Source organism: Metarhizium brunneum, chromosome 2 (genome assembly GCF_013426205.1).
Source record: "Metarhizium brunneum chromosome 2, complete sequence".
NCBI lineage: Eukaryota > Fungi > Ascomycota > Sordariomycetes > Hypocreales > Clavicipitaceae > Metarhizium > Metarhizium brunneum.
This window is the reverse complement of record NC_089423.1, coordinates 3671936-3688716: the sequence shown is the minus strand read 5'-3', so window position 1 is coordinate 3688716 and position 16781 is coordinate 3671936. Positions and strand designations below refer to the sequence as shown.

The 16781-nt window shown below is 55.1% G+C and overlaps 4 protein-coding genes across 4 annotated transcripts; 2 read left to right on the top strand and 2 right to left on the bottom strand.

Annotated features, from left to right (window-relative positions):
* Positions 1 to 531: 531 nt before the first annotated feature.
* Positions 532 to 2123, top strand: hmgA_0 (Homogentisate 1,2-dioxygenase; the record flags this gene model as incomplete). Its single annotated transcript, XM_014691930.1, has 2 exons — positions 532 to 599; positions 785 to 2123. The coding sequence occupies 2 exons, from the start codon at positions 532 to 534 to the stop codon at positions 2121 to 2123; spliced, it is 1407 nt and encodes a 468-aa protein (XP_014547416.1).
* A 4505-nt stretch (positions 2124 to 6628) lies between these two features.
* isp4_5 (Sexual differentiation process protein isp4) lies at positions 6629 to 10109 on the top strand (the record flags this gene model as incomplete). Its single annotated transcript, XM_014691929.1, has 13 exons — positions 6629 to 6706; positions 6783 to 6823; positions 6892 to 6970; positions 7028 to 7109; positions 7178 to 8022; positions 8095 to 8157; positions 8242 to 8698; positions 8768 to 9023; positions 9087 to 9150; positions 9211 to 9294; positions 9377 to 9656; positions 9732 to 9817; positions 9894 to 10109. The coding sequence occupies 13 exons, from the start codon at positions 6629 to 6631 to the stop codon at positions 10107 to 10109; spliced, it is 2631 nt and encodes an 876-aa protein (XP_014547415.1).
* A 244-nt stretch (positions 10110 to 10353) lies between these two features.
* G6M90_00g040660 (uncharacterized protein) lies at positions 10354 to 12138 on the bottom strand (the record flags this gene model as incomplete). Its single annotated transcript, XM_014691928.1, has 3 exons — positions 10354 to 11217; positions 11293 to 11755; positions 11831 to 12138. The coding sequence occupies 3 exons, from the start codon at positions 12136 to 12138 to the stop codon at positions 10354 to 10356; spliced, it is 1635 nt and encodes a 544-aa protein (XP_014547414.1).
* A 1821-nt stretch (positions 12139 to 13959) lies between these two features.
* Positions 13960 to 16558, bottom strand: G6M90_00g040650 (uncharacterized protein; the record flags this gene model as incomplete). The annotated part of the gene is made up of 3 exons (XM_014691927.1): positions 13960 to 15857; positions 15924 to 16139; positions 16222 to 16558. The coding sequence occupies 3 exons, from the start codon at positions 16556 to 16558 to the stop codon at positions 13960 to 13962; spliced, it is 2451 nt and encodes an 816-aa protein (XP_014547413.1).
* Positions 16559 to 16781: the final 223 nt, after the last annotated feature.

Below are 16781 nucleotides of genomic sequence, written 5' to 3'. Positions count from 1 at the left end.
CAGCTTTTTGATGAGTATGTCTTTAATTTCTCCTAGGATTCCTGTTGCGATTGGATTGCATTTGAAGGAAAAGTTATTGGGAGCTTGGATAAAAGCCAGTCCGAGATACTGAGATGCTACGATATCAGGATAGAGAGAAATTGCTGGGCAATGATATTAGCGCAATATCTACCCCGCGGCCCCCATTGTCAATCGGCTTTGATGCACTCGGAACCGCCCACTAATTTCCGGTCTGGCGGTTACTCTCGGGCCGATGAGCGCCGTACTGCCGTTCCCCACGGCGGAAAAGATGCGTAGCACTTTCCGAGCAACATGAGCTCTCGCGTCATGCCGCAGCAAAGTTCGACAGAGCGGCTACTTTCGTCCCTTTAGCCTTTTGTTAATGATGGGGAAGCCGAAGCCCGGAATTGGTCAGCGCGGGGCTTTCCATCCCCAGAGTGAAGGAAAGCTATAATATCTCTGGTGTTCCTGAGACAAGCTTTTCTTTTCGCTTTCGGGACTACACACACATCCCATAGAACAGGAGTCACCATGCCAATCACCGAGTTTGAAACAAAAGAGAAGTACCGTTATCAAAGCGGCTTCAACTGCCACTTTGAGTGAGTCCCCCTCTCTGTTAGACTTTGCGCCTCTGTTTTTTTTCTCCCCCAGTTACATGGAGCCTGTCGAGAGTTTGCCAATTGCGGTGTACGCACTTGGCATACACCTAGTACTTGTGAAATTGGCGAGCGTGTCGCAAGATGGACATCAGACGTGCTGACAAGCCATGATTTTCTTTTGACAGATCAGAGGCGATCAAAGGCGCTTTGCCAATTGGCCACAACTCTCCCCAGGCGCCCCCGTTCGGTCTCTATACGGAGAAGCTCTCCGGCACAGCCTTCACAGCACCTAGACACGAAAACAAACAAACGTGGCTGTATCGCATTCTGCCGTCATGCGCTCACCCGCCGTACCAGCCTTCTCCCGAGGGCACTGCCCCGGAGCTCGTCGTCAGGGAAAGCTCCAAGATGCACTACATCCCTAACCAGCTGCGGTGGGATCCCTTCAGCCACGACGAGTCCAAGGATCATGATTTCGTCTCGGGTCTGAAGCTTGTGGCCGGCGCCGGCGACCCTACTCAGAAGCAGGGCCTTGGCATGTATGTGTACGCCGCGGGCAAGGACATGGATGAAAAATCAGCCTTTTACTCGGCCGACGGCGACCTGTTGATTGTTCCCCAGGAGGGGGATCTCGATATCCGCACCGAGCTCGGGTGGCTGCTCGTCCGGCAGATGGAGATTGCCGTGATCCCCCGCGGCGTCAAGTACAACGTCCGCCTCGCCTCGGGCCCAGCCCGCGGATACGCCCTGGAGCTGTACGAAGGCCACTTCAGTCTTCCAGAGCTTGGTCCCATCGGCTCCAACGGCCTCGCCAACGCGCGAGACTTCGTGGCTCCCGTTGCCAGCTTCAGCGAGGACTTTGGCGCGACGGCCCACGAGGGCCCAAACAAGTACCTCGTGACGGTCAAGTTCAACAACACGCTCTTCCAGACGACGCAGGCCCACACGCCGTTTGACGTGGTCGCCTGGCAAGGCAACTACTACCCGTACAAGTACGACCTTGGCCGCTTCAACGCCATCGGCACCATCTCCTTTGACCATCCAGACCCGTCCATCTTCACCGTGCTCTCGGCGCTGACTCCGGTGGCCGGAACCGCCGTCGCCGACTTTGTCATCTTCCCGCCGCGCTGGCTCGTGGGCGAGGACACCTTCCGCCCGCCGTGGTACCACCGCAACACGATGAGTGAGTTCATGGGCCTCATCCGCGGCGCGTACGACGCCAAGAAGGCCGGCGCCGGCGGCTTCGTTCCTGGCGGCGCGTCGCTGCACAATGTCATGAGCGGCCACGGCCCCGACGCGGACAGTCACGAGGGCGCCCGTGCCGCCAAGCTCCAGCCTGTCAAGGTTGGAACGGGCAGCTGCGCCTTCATGTTTGAGAGCTGCCTCATGGTCGGGGTGACGGAGTGGGGTTTGCGGACGTGCAAGAAGGTCCAGGAGGGATATAGCGAGGAGAGCTGGGGTGGCGTGGTGACGCATTTCAAGCTCCCCGAGGGTGCGGTCGCGAATAGCCACCTGGCAGAATGAGTTGTTTGACCAACATTTTGGAATAGGCTCATGAAGGGAAAATTAGAATAAATGATTCGCTGCGAAGTACGAGGTGTGGAATCGACGAAATATCTTGGTAACGGCCTTAATTGTAACGTATCGAGTTTATGGTTGGCATGATGCTGTTTATTGCTTCGTGAGATGGACAAATTGTACCGAGTAACGTGGTGAGAAACAAGAAACGTACATCAAACTTGGGTTTGCGTATCGTGGTCCTTAGGCATCTGGCTCTTGCTGAGAATTGTGCCATGCCATATTGATACATGTAGTTATGTTCGACCTTGGGCTGCCGCATACTTTGTCATCTTGGGAAGCGACGTCAGTGGTCGGGCGGGTATTTGCGTGCCGTGTCATAGAGACAAGCATGTCAACATGTCGTTGGACATGTAGAGCTCATCATACAACGGGCAGCCGTGAACAGCGCGTCAGTTTGTCGGAGCACCGAGTCCTGTCTCTGAGGCAGTATTTCCTCCCAGTTCATGCACACGGACGATGGGAGGGCGCATCATCTGCTGTGCGTTTTGAGACATTATGACAAACAAACGCTGGGCTTGGAAGCTACTCTAGCTCGTCTTAGCAGCACATGCTATTTCTCTTTGGCAAGGCTTGAAAACACCACCATTCTACTCTCTAGTGAAAGATGAAGAAGCCCGAACGAATGCGTTGGCTCGAGTCGGTCACGCGGACCTCGTCGAGCTCTTGCACTGCCTGTTGTCTTCCATCGCTAAGAAAGTAAAGCACTAGTAAGCTACATGCATGGGCTTTTTGAAAGTCGGTGCCGTCTTTGGTCGGGGTGCATGTTGGAGTGCCTGCTTCGGAATACTAGCCAGCTGGGTTGAGCGAGTTGGTCAGATTTCGCTGCCTCGATGAGAAAAGGTTCAGCGATTGAGGAATCTGTCCGAGCTTCTTCATATTACACGTTGCTTGTAAATGACTATTACGTGCTGGTCTCGCTATGGAATGGTTTCATTTTGTATGCTCACAGTTTAGAGACTGCTAGGTAAGGACATACGCGCCTCATCTGCGTACACTCTGACTCGATAACATGTTGTTCTGCAATTCACGATTTTCACTCTGGACGAGCTTGCAATGAAGACAAGACCGATTGTATCCGCTCTTATATATTTACGTAACTCCCAGCACATGCTCGGGCGTCATCCTGGCCACCCACGCCTCTCACATCTCAACACCTAGGATCCGAATATGGTTCTCGGAGAGGGCGAAATCCTCATTCGAGAACAACCACGGTGCAAAACCACACGACGGATATCCTCTGCAGGATCAAACAAGAAGGAGGCATGTCGGGTATCCAGAGCCGGCAAGCGCCGAATGGCTGAAGCCTACTGTGGCATCAGAAGCTGCACGCTTGTATTGTGCTCAAAACCACGCGACATGGTAGCACTAGTGAGATAAGCTTGAAGCATGTGGTGAGGTGCGACGAGAGCTGCACGAACAACCAAGGCCTGATGATTCTTCAGTTCATATCCCAAATCTGGGGTAGCGGAGATACATTATGACAGTTGTGAGAGATCTGTAGCGACGGCTCGCTCCCCAGACTACGAACCATGAAGCAGGGTGCTTGCCGATGCGCCCCAACACCATGTTCTAATATTGGACAGGAGAAAACGACATTGTTATATGTATCATGGTAGTAGTGAGGCCTCGACCACTTATGGGGTTGTCTTGGCAGATCTTGGCTGAGGGCTGCAGCCTGGGGAGCTGCCTCTTTTGCCAAACCCGGTTCCGCGATAAGAGAAGTGCTTCCGGTCTACCGCCTCGGATGCCCAGCGACTGCGAGACTCTGCGACGGCAGAGCCAGCATCCCGGAACACACTTGCAAAAGTTCCGCCGTTGGTCTGGGGCGACTATTTCCTCTCTTGGAGCTGGATGCTGATATTTGGTGGTGATGGTTCTGAGATGAGGATGGAACGCCAAGTTGCACGCCCGAGTGGCTGCAGGAAGGAGCCTTGAGCTGAGCTGACATGTCACCCTACTTAAGTACTTAGTATGTTGACTGTTTTGGTACGGAGTATTGAGCCCTGGATTTTGTGACACACGGGGACTTGACTTTGCTAGGCGAGGGTGAGGAGATGGAGATGCAGATTGCTTCTTGGCCTGGAGTTGGTGTATCGGATGTCGCTGGGAGTACATCAGTGCCTGGCATGACAATGGCAGCATGGCCAGTGTTTATTCGCCTAGATACGGGGAAGGTAAGCTGCGCATTGCCGAATATACCACTACTGTCCATAATGGTGTAGATTGTTCTTCTGTCGCCACGCACCAGTAAGGAGGCCAAGTTGCCCCTCCGGATGGGCTGTGCAGCGCAAACGGCCAAGGCACGGCTTGTCTGCAGCCTTGTTTAGGTTTGTCCTGGGGTGGCCATTGGTTTGCATCTTGGGGTTGTTTTGGTGGTCACGTCGCAGGGATCCAAATGAGCTTATTTTCCCACATCAGCCACGCGGGAAACAGATTGACCTGCCGAGTTCGGAAACCAGATGTCAGCCCAGAACGCCCGTAGAACTCAGCCCCCAAGACTCTTGGTGCGCTTTGCTGGTTGCGTGGGAGCATGGGAGCATGGGAGCATGCTGGTTGTGGACTGGACTGTGTCGAGGCGCAAGAGCGAGGAGGAGGAGGATGACATCTGGAGGAACATTGAATGATTTGAGATTTTGGCGGCGATACGGCGGTACCCGAGTATGGAGTATACAGTGGGTTTGTACTCCGTACCGCCTTCTAGCCGCTGTAGGGAGCACCCCTGCTCGGCAGTTGTGACTGGATCGTCAACTCTGTTCCCCCCTCAAGTGCTCCATGTCAATGCCAAAGCCCTTCCTGGCGACCGCTTATGGGCAGCTCTGCCACTGCAACAACGAAATCATTCCATGTCTCTTCAATGATAGGCCCCCTTTCCGCCAGACCGTTTCGGTCCGTTCGACCCCTCACGCTGCCAGATGCATCAACCTCGTCGCCGCTCAGGCGTGACGTTCGCGACATTAGCTTCAGCCAAGATCTTGGCTCTGCCACGACGCACGCCTGCGAGTTGCGATAACGAGTCCTGGGCCTTCCTTGGTCAAGGATTGTGCGACACACGACATGCCGCTTGAGGCCAACAAAAGATCCTTTGATGCAGGCTCTGCGATGCCCTGGATTTTACCGTCAGTGTGACAAAGAGAACAAAATCCTCACGCTTACACGCCCCCGAAATAGACTGCTGCTGTTTGGTGTCCTTGAATATTATCTCTGTCAGAGCCGATTCTATCGGAAGAGGCTCAACCGCGAAGAGCGCGCCACCCAAAAGTTACGAGTCTTGGTGGGTGGTGGTATGACGATTCCGAATATGCGAGGCAACATGATGTCTCGTAACTGACTAACAGTCGGTTAATTATTGGTCGGGGCCAGACCACGCTCTGCTACACGCCCATAGATTACATGTGTGGGGACACATAATGTCTTTTGTGCCGTCTTCTCGTTGTATCAAATCAAGACGCATGAGGAAGGCCACTTTGGAGGAGAAATCGCGCAACCATCTCTTGGCCTGTTTTTCTGTTATCACATTATCGGATAAGGAGGAGGACACACCAGGATCTTTTGCCTCAAAAACCCTGGTTTTCTATTCCCAAGCGGACATGGCGCGACGCAGCGCAAACACAATTCACTTATCGCCCCGGATCAGGATATGGCAGGCCCCGGCATCCGATATCCAATGAGTCAATGACAGTGCCGCGCAGAGTACTGAATGTGTAGCTCTCCCAGTATGTCAATTGGCATCGGCTCGTGACGAAAAGTCAAAATGGGGGACATACATCAAGCCGCACGTCAACCCTGATACCGCCTAGTTCCCTGGCAAGCCAGAAGTCTAAATCGTCCACCTTCTTATTTTGTCTTTGGTCCCCGACGATAAGGATAGTTTATCTCTGTGGGGAGAAATAGAATTACGGAAAGACGGACCAAACTAACCTAACCTAACCAAGATGTGTTGGTAAGAGACTTGGTTGTCTGCTGCTCGCCACCTCGGCCATCCACATGCCACATCTTGGTGGCATATTGCTTGGCATACAGAACACCTAGAGACGAGACCCAGTCTCATGACCGCATAGATACAAGAGAATCTGGACGTGCAGATCTGGGGGTGGATACAGGAAGCCCTCGTCCTGCTGTTGAACCTTTGCCCAATGCATCCCTGCCAGCCACACGATCGAGTCTTGGACCAGGAGCTGCTAGCCCAAGGTCCTTCTTGTTTACCCCCAAAACCTGCCAAAAGCTAAGGACGTGGATATTTTATAGTTGGTTCACGGTGAACTGAATGCCAAGCAGGGCAGCCAACACAAGACGGTCCTATTTGGCAATAGCCCAGGACTTTTGACATGAAAAGGAAGAGGCCGCGCTGCTACTCCTTCGGTTGCTTTGTTCCCTTCAATTCACAAGTTTCCTCTCAAACGAGCCAAGAGTCATCTTTGTAGCCGGTTGGCTCTGTACAAGTGGCAGTCATGGAAAAGTCAGAGACGAAGGAGAAGCCGTCTCAGGTTTTGGAGAAGACGGAGGCGTTTGACACTGTCCACCATACCGTAGGTTTCTTCTCCCAATTGCGCATCTTTGGAAAACCAATTCGTGGGACCAGTGTTGCTGAATGGAGCCCCGTAGATTTCAGAGGAAGATGCCGAGCGTACTCATACCGTGGAAGGGTAAGCACGCGTCAGACATCGTTTTGTTTTCTTCTCATCATTGCCGTCTAACAGGACCACAAACCCAGCCACCTTAATGCCACCGAAGATGACATTCTCGAGGCCAAGGAGCTGGCAGCTTCCATGAGCCTGGAGCACGTCCGCCGTGTAAGCCATGGCCATGAGCGCGGCATCTTCAAACTTTCATCTGACATTGTCGAATAGCTCATGAAGAACGTGTTGGCTATCCACGATGGAGACCCCAACTTCCCCCACGTCACTCTGCAGAAGATAAAGGAGTTTATGGGTTCGTACATGCACTGGCCTGTTCATCACCGCCTGTTTTGAGGGCCAATGGCTTACATGGCGCCTCAGATAATCCCGCCATCATGGAGCACCCCGAGAAGCACGAGCGCCTCGTCCAAGAGATGAAGCTCGAAGCCGCTCTCATCACCAACAACAGTCCATACGCCGAAGTCCGCGCCGTCACGGACAACCACGACGACCCCAGCATGCCCGTCTCTACAATCCGTGCCTGGACCATCGGCATCGCCTTTTCATGCCTCCTGGCCTTTGTCAACCAGCTCTTCTCCATACGCCAACCGCCCATCCGATTCGACACCAACATGGCCCAGCTACTTGCCTATCCGGTCGGCAAAGCATGGGAGAAGTGGATGCCCAAGAAGGAGATGCGCGTTCCCTTTACGAGCCAAATCATTAACCTAAACCCAGGGAGATTCAACAAGAAGGAGCACATGCTCATCGCCATCATGGCCAACACGGCTCGAAGCCTGCCTTACACGCAGTACATTATCTGGACCCAGGTGCTCCCTCAGTACTTTAACCAGCAGTACGCACGTAGCTTTTCTTACATCTTCCTCAACGGCTTTGCCACCAACTTTATCGGCTATGGTCTGGCTGGCCTGACGAGAAAGTTCCTCGTGTACCCGTCGTACTGCGTGTGGCCCAGGTCCCTCGTCACCATTGCCCTTAACACCGCTCTGCACAACGAGGAGAACCACTCCGTGCAGGGACCGTTTGGCAAGATCTGGAACATTTCAAGATACCGATTCTTCATGGTATCCTTTGCTGCTATGTTTGTCTACTTTTGGTTCCCCAACTACTTGTTCCAGGTTCTTACGTACTTTTCATGGATGACTTGGATTGCCCCTGATAACGTGCACTTGAATATTCTTACTGGCATGCAGAATGGTCTCGGTGTAAGTTTGAACTCGTTTCTCGACATAAGCAACGATATTGTACATTGACAAAGATGAACTTGACCTGAGTAGCTATTCAACCCCCTTCCCACGTTTGATTGGAACGTCATCAACTTTAACGAGACTGACCCCTTGGTACGTCATCTGCAACCGCAACTCCCCCCTCGAAAAATGAAGAAAAAGAAAACATCTTCTAACCCCCAACCCCTCTTGTCAAAGATGATCCCCTCCTTCTCAACATTCAACTTTGCTGGCGGCATGTTCATCACCGGCCTCTTCATCCTCGGCGTCTGGTACACCAACACGTGGAACACGGCATATCTCCCCATCAACAGCAACCGCATCTACGACCACTTCGGCAAGCTGTACAATGTCTCGCGGACCCTGGACAACCGCGGCATGTTCGATCTCGACAAGTACAGCAAGTACTCTGCGCCCTACATGAGCGCGGCCAACTCGCTGCTGTACGGGTTCTTCTTCGCCATCTACGCCGCTGTCATCACGCACGTTATTCTCTACCACCGGTACGAGCTCAAGATGGGTTTCAAGAACCTTGTCAAGGGGCTACGATGGAGACGCAACAAGAAGGAGAGCGAGGGCGAGCAGGGTAACGAGCGTGCAATGGATGGCGAATACCTCGATGTTCACAATCGTCTCATGGCTGCGTATCCCGAAGGTAACCCCCTTTCACTCTTTTTCTTCCTCTCCTCCTCCCCTCTCTCTTTTATATTGACGGCCGGTGTAGTCTCCGAGTGGTACTACTTCCTTACTCTCATCATCTCTATCGTCTTTGGCGTCCTCGGCATCGCCCTCTGGCCGACGTACACTTCGCCCGCCGTCGTCCTGTACGGTATCTGGCTGTGCCTCATGTTTGTCGTCCCCGTCGGCATCGTCGCCGCCATGACGGGCATCGAGGTCACGCTGAACGTGCTCGCCGAGTTCATCGGCGGCATGATTGTCGAAGGCAACGCTCTGGCCATGAACTTTTTCAAGTCCTACGGGTAACATTCTCTTCTCCGCTGCCCCTGCACAAAATACTCGTCGCACTAAAATCTTTCCTCTAGATACGTTACTTGCGCCCACGCGCTGTCTTTCGCCAACGACCTCAAGCTCGCGCACTACGTCAAGGTAAAATACATGCTCCTCCGTCCAAGCCCGCACAATGTCATGACTGACGTGATTTTCTAGATTCCACCTCGCGTCACCTTTGCCGCACAAATGATTGCCACCTTCATATCCACCCTTATTTGCACCGGCATCATCAAATTCCAGGTAAAAACGCTCCTCTTTCTTTCTTGTCGTCACTACCGATACATATCTCGATTCCCTGTGCGTATATACTAACACGGTGTAGATGGAAATCAGCGGCGTCTGCACGCTCAACCCGCCCATGCGCTTCCGATGCCCCGGCCCAAACACATTCTTCACCGCGTCGGTGCTCTGGGGCACCATCGGTCCCATCAAGGTGTTTGGCAAAGACGGCCAGTACAAATGGCTGCTGCTGGGCTTCCCAATGGGCATCGCCCTCGTGCTCGCCTTCTTCGGGCTCAAGAAGCTGTGGCCGAATAACCGCGCCCTAAGGCAGATTCACCTCGTTGCCGCTATTGCGGGCGGTCTGCAGTGGGCTCCCTATAGTATGTTTTGTTCTTGGTTGCTCCCAGTGTATATGTATGTACATGGTACATGTCGGCGGAAACTAACAAGAGTAGGTTTCTCGTATGCGTTCCCCGCCGTCCCAGTAGCTTGGTTCTCGTGGATCTATATCCGGGGGCGGTACCTCGATTTCTGGTCCAAGGTACGTCTTTTTTTTTTTACTTTGTTTTCTGAATACCGTATTTTGATAGGGAAACTCACAAAGCAAAACGCTGTAGTACAACTTTGTGCTGTCGGCCGCATGGTCCGCGGGCATCGCTATATCGGCCATCATCATGCTCTTCTCGGTTCAATGGGTCGGCGCGGAGATTGAATGGTGGGGCAACACGCAGCCGTCTGCCGGGTGCGAGGGCACGGCGTGCACGCTCAAGTCGTTGGCGCCGGGGGAGAGGTTCTATCCGTGGTGGGACGCGAGCAAGGTTCCTGCTCCGTAGGCGAAGCTGACGAGGAGCCGCTGTGGTCAAGGGGTCAGGGTTAGGGTTAGTTGGTGGGAGTGGGAGTGGAAGTGGAATATGGGATGGTAGTAGTGCGCGGCAGAAGTTGGTCTCGACAGTACAATTACATTATGATTCCAATCATGACATGTATATTTTTTTTCATGACGGCCAGTCTACAAGTCTTTTCCATGAGTAGCCGCAAGGTATAAGGCAAGCTAGAAGTATTGGGCAGAGAAAGCCATCACTCCATCTTCTTGTCGTTGGCCTCGTCGGCATCCTCATCGTCATCAATAGCCCAATCGCGCCAGCCCTCGCCCCTGATCCAGCTGACGCCCTTCCTCCACTCCTTCTCGCGGAGGGCCCGGGCGTCCCTCTCGTACACGACGCCCGTCACCATCAAGGCCAGGACAAACACCCACACGTCACCGCCCTTCATGGCCTTCCACCACCTCCTCTTGACGCCCACCTTCCACAGGCTGTCGACGCTCGCGCGCGCGCTGTACAGGAAGACGCCCCGGCCGTGGCGGCGCTCGACCCACGCCCACAGCCCCGCGAAGAAGCCGCCGAGGAAGAAGCGCTGCGTGGCCAGCACCCGGCGCGGCAGGTACGTCTGGAAGAAGCAGATGGACGCCCAGGCGGTGGAGATGGCGCCCGTGGCGAAGGCGGACATGCGGAGGGCGCTGGCGACGATCTTGCGGATCGTGGTCACGGGGAAGTGGTACAGGGCCTTGAAGCGCGGGACGATGGTGAGGGCCGAGCAGACGACGAGGAAGAAGCGCGCCATCGGGGGGAACGAGCCGAGCCAAAAGGTGAGGAGGGTGCGGGTGCACGACGGGTCCGAGGGGTGCAGCGTCGCGCACGAGAGCGACGTGATGAGCGGGTGCGCCTGGCTCGTCAGCGGCGATATGGCCTCGAGGCCGGGCGGGAGCACCTCCTTGGTCGGGAACATGGTGGGCGATATGTACGCCGGCCAGTTGAGCCTGGCCATGCGGGAGAGGCTCTCGACCACGTCTGTCGTCGAGGGCCATTTTGCGGTGCCCGAGTAGCCCTCGGGGCGCGCGTGCAGGTATCCGTCCGAGTTTTTGAAGATGAACTTGCCGTACGCCTGCAAAACGTCGTCAGCAGCACGCAAGGGACAACTTGTGGGAGAAGGGAAATCGTCAAGGCAGCGGCAACTCACGGCAGGGAAACAGTCCCGGTCAAACACGACGGCGTGCAGCAGCTGGCCAAACGCCAGCGGTTGAAGCATCCAGCTTCCAAACCACCACGGCCGCTCGCGCTTCTTGCCCCCCCGGACGCCCCAGACGAGGCCCTCGCTCTCGCAGACGTTCCAGCCAAACTCGAGCGCGCGGAACATGGCGTAGATGGCGATGGAGACGCGCAGCTGCTGCGAGGGATACACGCCCAGCGCAACGCCGGCGAGCGAGGCGCCAATGGCCGGCGCATACGGCGACGTGAGCGCCGCCGCAGTGCGCGGGTTCCGTCGGCGAAACGGCTCGACCTGCGGGTCCAGGAGGTGAGCCCGCAGCCGCGAGAGGAAGCGGAAGAGAAAGCGGTACAGGAGCAGTATGGACGAGAGGGAGACGGAGAGTCTCAGGGCCGGAGACTTGAGCAGCGGCTGCTTTGGGCCCTTGTCACGGGCACTGGGGGGTTTGTCTGTCAGCACGCCAGCCATCATCTCCGAGGGCAAAATTTCAGGGGAAAACAAAAAGACAAACCTCGGATCCATGCGGCGGGAAATGGCCTCCCAGCCCTTCATGCCAACCATGGTCGCGACAAACACCCTCAGCGCGTGCCGCACAGCCGCGGCGTTGTAGTCGTCGCCGCCCTTCCTCTGCGGCTGCAGCGCCTTGTCCACCGACGCAGGCGTGGGCGCTGCCCGGCGCAGCGTCCTGGACCGCGAAATGATGTACCTGTGCAGCGTGGCATATTCGCGCGCCGAAATGGTATACCGGAGCGTGTTGCGGAGGACGGCGTCGACGGGGGCGGGCGGCGCGCCTTTGGGGGCCGCAGAGGGCGATGCCATTGATGATGGAGGGGCTCTCAAATACAATCTTCGCAGTGTCGAGGGGGTTCGAGGACCAGAGACGAGCTCAGTCGCGAGCTTTTGCGTCGTCGGGGCGTCTCTGCGTCGCGCAGTCACAAGCCAAACCGGTCAGTCAGTCAGTCGGCTGTCATAGCGGCACGCCAGACGGGCTGCTCAGTCTGTCGGCGTACGACAAGGGCGAAAAGGAGGAAGTTAAAAAAGAGTCGGAAAAGGGAGCGTATTGTCCTCGTTATAAAGCTATCGCGGCCACCGGGGGGGAACGACAGCGGTAGCAGGGCCGAACAACAGAGACCGCGCGCGTCGAGGTCGAGGTGGGAGTAGAAGTGAAGTGAAGTGGATGTTCGTGCCATCATCACAAGGCTCGCATCCTCTTCCCATCCCAGCGACGACCTCGGCTTCTAGTCCTATGCAGGCACTTGCTTGGCCCGGAAGGTGGGGCCTCACCTCAGTCCCCATTGACTCCACACCTTGTGCTTCCCAAGCTCCAGACTCCTAATGACGCCTTCAATCTTGTGCTCCTGGCTCAGCGCGCCCAACGCCATCCAATTTACTCCGTACATACCGAGTACAGCTCAGGCATCAACCCGAATTTGCATAAAGACGGCCGGACAACTGCTGGGATTCCCCGCCATCCAAGCCCGTCACACTTTCATAATACTACGTAGTAGTAGTACTGTATGTTTACTCGGTACATTATTGACCTGGCTTTTCAATATGGACCAGACTAGTAAACTAGCAGACGCAAGCGCATTGAAATAATTTCCCGTCCTTCATGCTCCCTCATGTGCTGCTCGTAAACAACATTAAACCTATGTACCTATGCATACCTGCCTACACGTCAACTACTAGGTAGGCTCGGTGTTCCCATGGCCATCATATCTTTCACTTGTTTGCTTACACACTGCTCACCATTCGTAAATTGCTTTTATTCATCCCATGCCATTTCTTGTCGTCCCCAAAATGCACAAGCCCATCTAGCATCCAGTTTGGCGGCGCGAAAAAACCTGCATCTCTGGTGCTGGTGCTGGTGCTGGTGCCCCTCGTAATCAAATCTCCATGCTCAACCCCGGACTTTTGGTTACACAAAAACCACAACCCCCAACGTATCATGTGTCATCCGTCGTCGCCCATAACAGTTTTGGTATCAACTTTTGCTCCGACCCTTCCTGCGCCCGTCCACGCACCGTATGGACCTGCGACGGGACCACCCACTTACTTCTCTGGCTCAACTCTTGCTGCCCTCCCCATCAACCCTCAGCTGCGAAACCGCCCTCAACCTACTGCTACAGGATCCAGCGCAGTATCCATGATGCAGAATGCCCAAGTTTGATGTCCCGTGGCCTCCGCGGTACGCCTGCTCCTCCGTAATCCTTGCCTAAGCCACATCCCTAACCAAGCTTCCCCAGACGCCGTCAAACCTATAGCCTGCAATCACGCGAGGTGCAAAATGGCCTGGATTGCTATATTTGACCTGGACGTACTCCCGCCATGTCGCAGCTCCTGCCTTCTACCGAGTGCACTGCTTCGCATGTCATGGTAGCCTTCTTGGCACATAGAATGTATTTTTCCGCCATTAGCCGGCTCATCCTGTTCTCCATAGACAAGCGGCCTTGAAAAGAAACGTTATTAATGAGAGGCCACATAGGGAACCCTTCCTGCCTCAAACTCCATGCACGAGCAAGTAACAATATTCTCACGAAAAAAAAAATGCATCCCTTTAACTTTTTAATGAAAATGCAATGTATGCCGGCGACTTCGTCAACCACCATTCGTTGTTTCGTAGCGCGTAGACTTGCCCGGTCAGGGGTAGGCAGCTTCCGGATTTCCCTGACGTTCCACAAAGGGGACCCATTTCCGCCCAAGAGACGGTCCGTCAGCATTACCGTAGGGAAGAATCTCCTCCTGCCAGCCAAGAGGACTCCAAGGGCCCATGTCCTGAGGAGTAGGGCTGCACAGTGCAGAACGGAGCGAGAGGGGGCTTTGAAGACGTCCCCTTAGGACGGCGTCAAGAGTGCGATGTCGTCGCGCTTCTCGCTCTTCCACGGCACTCCGAATGATGCGATAACGCGACTCTGCGTTCGCCCATCCGTTTACGTTTCCAGAGCCTGCAGATTCTAGAATCATCTTTAGTTGAAAGAACGGAAGGTTGATCAGGGCTCGGGACAACACCACAAGTGGAACGGGTTGAGCCTGCTGCGCCGCCTTTGGAGTCACAGAGTCCGATCCGCCGGCTTCCTCCGCCAAAGATAGGTCGCCAAACTGTATTCCTGTCAGCTGCTGAGAACGGCGGCCCATTCCAAGGTGCACCGAAGATCCTTTCGCAACAATAGGACCGCGCTTCTTACTGGCCGGCGATGGCGGAGGGCATTCCGGCAGGCGGGCATACTGTTCCGGGTGTCCTGCACCTGTGTCGAGACTGAATGTGGGAGGGAGATTATGAACGATGAAAGTGACCACCGCATTGAGGAGAACCTTGGACCCTTCGCCATACTTGTAAGACATGTGGGAGCCGTTGTCAGAAGACCCCTCAAGAGCAAACTCAATCACCTTCTCCAGGGTCTGCCAGCTCAACAACTGAGTTGCGACCTCACAGCCTCTGCGAACAACAGGCATCCAACCTAGCAAGTGGCCAGCCGCAGCGTAAGACAAGGCAAAGTCAAGCTGTTCGTGGGAGGTGCCGGCATCGGTGACATCGGCCGGTTCTGCGCGGTTTCGGGGCGGAATAGGGAGAAGAGGGTGTCCGTAAAGTCTCTGAACAGCCATGTAGAAGGAGTCGGATCGAATCCACCCACTCCTGGTCTCTAGTAGCAGGATTTGCATACCCCGGTCAGACACTTGATGCATTTGGTTCTTAACCTGCTCAGCAAGGGGGCCACTGCGGGCAAAGATCAATCGGTGTCCTGGAATACGGACAGGAGCAGCTCTGTCGTCAACGTATCTGAGCTCAAGAGTGCAATCAGCCAGCTCAGCATTGCCAAATTGCTGTTGAATGAAGAAGAGGAATCCATCACTGCCGTCATCGAGGATAGCACCCTGATGCGGAAAGCTGCCTCTTGGCATCATTCCCAGATACTCTGGGTGACCGAACATTCTCCCTTGGTGGCTATGAACATGTCCATCAGAATCTCCAGGCCCAGTAGCACCGTTGCGATTTCCATTGGGTGGGTATTGGTGATACATGCCGCTGTCATCGGGGTGGCCAGAAGACTGGGAGCCGTGGAAGCTATGGGGTGTCGAAGGCCCAAAATTGTTGCCATATGGTGAAAAGGTCTCCAAAGGACCGTACGCCATCCCTGGTCGCCCGTAGTTGTCGAAGTGGCCGGGCTGCATCATCTCTGCGCCGTACGGCGGCATCATCGGTGGGAAGCCGCTCCCTGCCGGTGCCATGTATGCGGGACGAGCATCAGCCGTTGTCATGCCTGGTGGAGGGACCATACCTCCGGTGTGAGGAGGCGCTGGAGACGGGCTTTGCGACCCAGGGAATGCGCCAAAGTGAATGCTACTATTGCTGGGGTGCGAATGGTGCATATGGACCGGCCCATTGGGTAGAGGAACAGGCGGGCCACGCGAGATGTCATTATTGTTCACAACGGCATATGGTCGACTGGCGGGCTGAAATGGAGGGGGCATCTGATAACGAGAAGGCGAGATGCCCGGTGGTGGCTGACCTTTGGCGGCTTTGACAGCATGATGTTGGACTAAATAATGCGGGTTAGCAAATAAATGATGCCCCTGGCGGAATGCATGCTCCTGAGTTGACCAACCTGGCTTCTGCCTTGGCTCATTCTTGGACGCAACATTGGAGTCGGTGGCTGGCTCTGATGTCGGCTCAGGTGAAGTCGACTCAGCCTGGGAGACACCGGCGGCTGTCTGTCCACTGACGGTGGCCCCATTTGGCTTCTTATCCGAGTCGATCTCGTCAGTCGTCGTCATTGTCGACTTGTTCCCAGCCGGGGTCTCGGATTCGACAGCCTCTGCAACTAGAAAGCAGACTCGGCATCAGCAAAAGGCAGCTCACAAACTTTCAACAGACAATGCCATCCAACATGGAAATTCACTTACCAACCGTGACGTGTCCGTTTGTGCTGGGCCCTCCGTTGGCTGAACCATCGGATCCTGGCAGTGACTCAGTCTTTGGCTGCGAAATGAGAGCCACGGGAGCGGTGGCATTCCCAGCAACGGTTTCCGGCGCTACACCATTGGCAACCTGCTTAGTTTGAGACGCCTCCGAATTAGCACCATTTGCCTTGGTGCCTGGAGCCGTGGCCGCATCGTCCTTGGTGGCAACGGTGACCGGCGCCGGTTTCCGCTTCAAAGGCAACGCAGGCACCACAGGCTTCGGCATGTTCTTAGGGGTGACAGCCTTTCGGCCCTTGGCAGAGCCATTTGGCGGCGCCATAGGTGCAACCGAGTCGTATTGGCGATGGATGGGATGAGCCAAAGACGATTATGTGATTTTCTCGTGGGACGTGGGTCGAAAAGTCGGGCATCCGAAGCTCGGGGGGGAGGCGGCGAGGCGGGCAAGGTGTGGTCTGGGCTTGTTTTTCCACAGCCAACGCCGGGCCGCAGGAACAAGGGGAGGAGAGAAGAAAATGCTCAATGCTCTAGACGCCTCGACCAGT